The sequence below is a fragment of the Mustela erminea genome, chromosome X (genome assembly GCF_009829155.1).
Source record: "Mustela erminea isolate mMusErm1 chromosome X, mMusErm1.Pri, whole genome shotgun sequence".
NCBI lineage: Eukaryota > Metazoa > Chordata > Mammalia > Carnivora > Mustelidae > Mustela > Mustela erminea.
In genome coordinates this window covers 37,603,587-37,605,246 of record NC_045635.1, presented here as the reverse complement: position 1 = coordinate 37,605,246, position 1,660 = coordinate 37,603,587, and the positions used below count along the sequence as shown (strand labels likewise).

At 47.3% G+C, this 1,660-nt stretch overlaps 1 protein-coding gene across 1 annotated transcript; it reads left to right on the top strand.

The window, feature by feature from the left end:
* Positions 1 to 276: 276 nt before the first annotated feature.
* PPP1R2C (PPP1R2C family member C) lies at positions 277 to 1,279 on the top strand. The gene has a single exon (XM_032331548.1). The coding sequence runs from the start codon at positions 385 to 387 to the stop codon at positions 1,009 to 1,011; it is 627 nt and encodes a 208-aa protein (XP_032187439.1). The 5' UTR covers positions 277 to 384; the 3' UTR covers positions 1,012 to 1,279.
* Positions 1,280 to 1,660: the final 381 nt, after the last annotated feature.

Sequence of the window (1,660 nt, the reverse complement as noted above, 5' to 3'; positions counted from 1 at the left end):
ATTTTTGACTGGGATGCACAGTAAGACATACGTTTTACATAGCCTCTGGTACACAGACAGGCTAGATAGAAATTCACAAAACAGTGCTTCTCTGTTTTGTGTGTAATGCAGGGGTATTTCCCTATTAGTCCTTAAAACAAAAACAAAACCAGCCAGCATGGGCTGGGAGGCAGTGATGACTGCCATGACAGCCGCCATGACGGCAGCGGGTACCATTGTGGCGTCGTCTGCCATGTCCTTTTGTGACGTTGGGTCCTGGTGCAGCTATTAGGACGTTGCAACTGGTTCCCAGAACAGACCAAGCTGCCGTTTCAGCCTGGAGGGCGGGCAGGCGGCTGCGGCGGCCCAACCCTCCCGCGGCGGCCCTTGGCTCCCCACGCAGGCATGGCGGCCTCCACTGCCTCACACCGGCCGATCAAGGGGATACTGAAGAACAAAAGCTCCACTGGTTCCTCAGTGGCTGCCTCTGCCCCGCAGTCGGGAGGGACAATACAGGAGGTCCAGAGAAAAAAGTCCCAGAAATGGGACGAATCCAACATCCTGGCAACACACCGGCCTGCTTATAGAGACTATGACTTCATGAAGATCAATGAGCCCAGCAGCCCCTACTTCAGCCCGCAAGACGATGGAGAAGATCCAGTGAATGATTCTGAAGCAAAGGAAGCCATGACCCCAGACAACTTAGCCAAGAAATTCGCCGCCAGTGGTACCTCGGAATTGAACTGCCAGTTGGGAGAGCCGGAGAGTGACGGAGCACACAGCAGCAAGATCCTTTTCGACAAGCAAGAAAAGCAGCGGCAGTTCGAAATGAAAAGGAAACTACACTACAACGAAGGCCTGAACCTCAAGCTGGCTAGACAACTCATCTCCAAAGACCTCCAACACGAGAAAGACAAGGATGACAACGAAGAAACTCTACATGGTGACAAGAACGAAGACAACACTGCTGCGGAAGAATCCAGTGAATTTCCTACAAATGACGAACTGCAATCCCAGGCATTCTGCACCTAGACAACATTTGCTCTGCCCTGCTGTCGCTTGCCTTTCCCCATACGAACTGCTAAGAACTACCGAACTGCTCCGAACTGCTCTGAACTGCACTGCTCCCAACTGCTCCGAGCTCTCCGAACTGCTGTTCCAACACTGCTGCGTGCTCTGTCGAGGCCAGGCTTCAAGTACTGAAAATACCTATCGATTAAAAACTGTACCTCCATAATTCAATGGTGAACTTAGAAAATAATACACTAACGGCAAAACGGTTGCTTGGTGTTTTTGTGTGTGGTTCTTTGCGGCAAATACTGGTAGCAATTAAAAAATGAGTAGCCTTTAAAGAACTGTTGGTTACTGTATATGTCATATAGCTTTTTAGATGGCAAAGGGGACTAATTTATATTCACTTATAGATGTACTGGCTTTTTTGTTTGTTTTCATCCACTGGCTTTTATAAAAAAAAAAGGTTCTAGTTACAAAATCAAAGTGCAGTACGTATAGATCGATTACATAGTCTGATGAATATTCAGGCTGAAAAACATTTGTCTTTAGGGTGATTTGCCTGTTTATTTGGAGAGCAGGAGGTATGTTAAGAGTGATTGTTGCATTCCTGACCTTTGTACCTTTATTTTCTCTTAATTTTCTTTCAGTACTGAAAAGGGAACTCTCC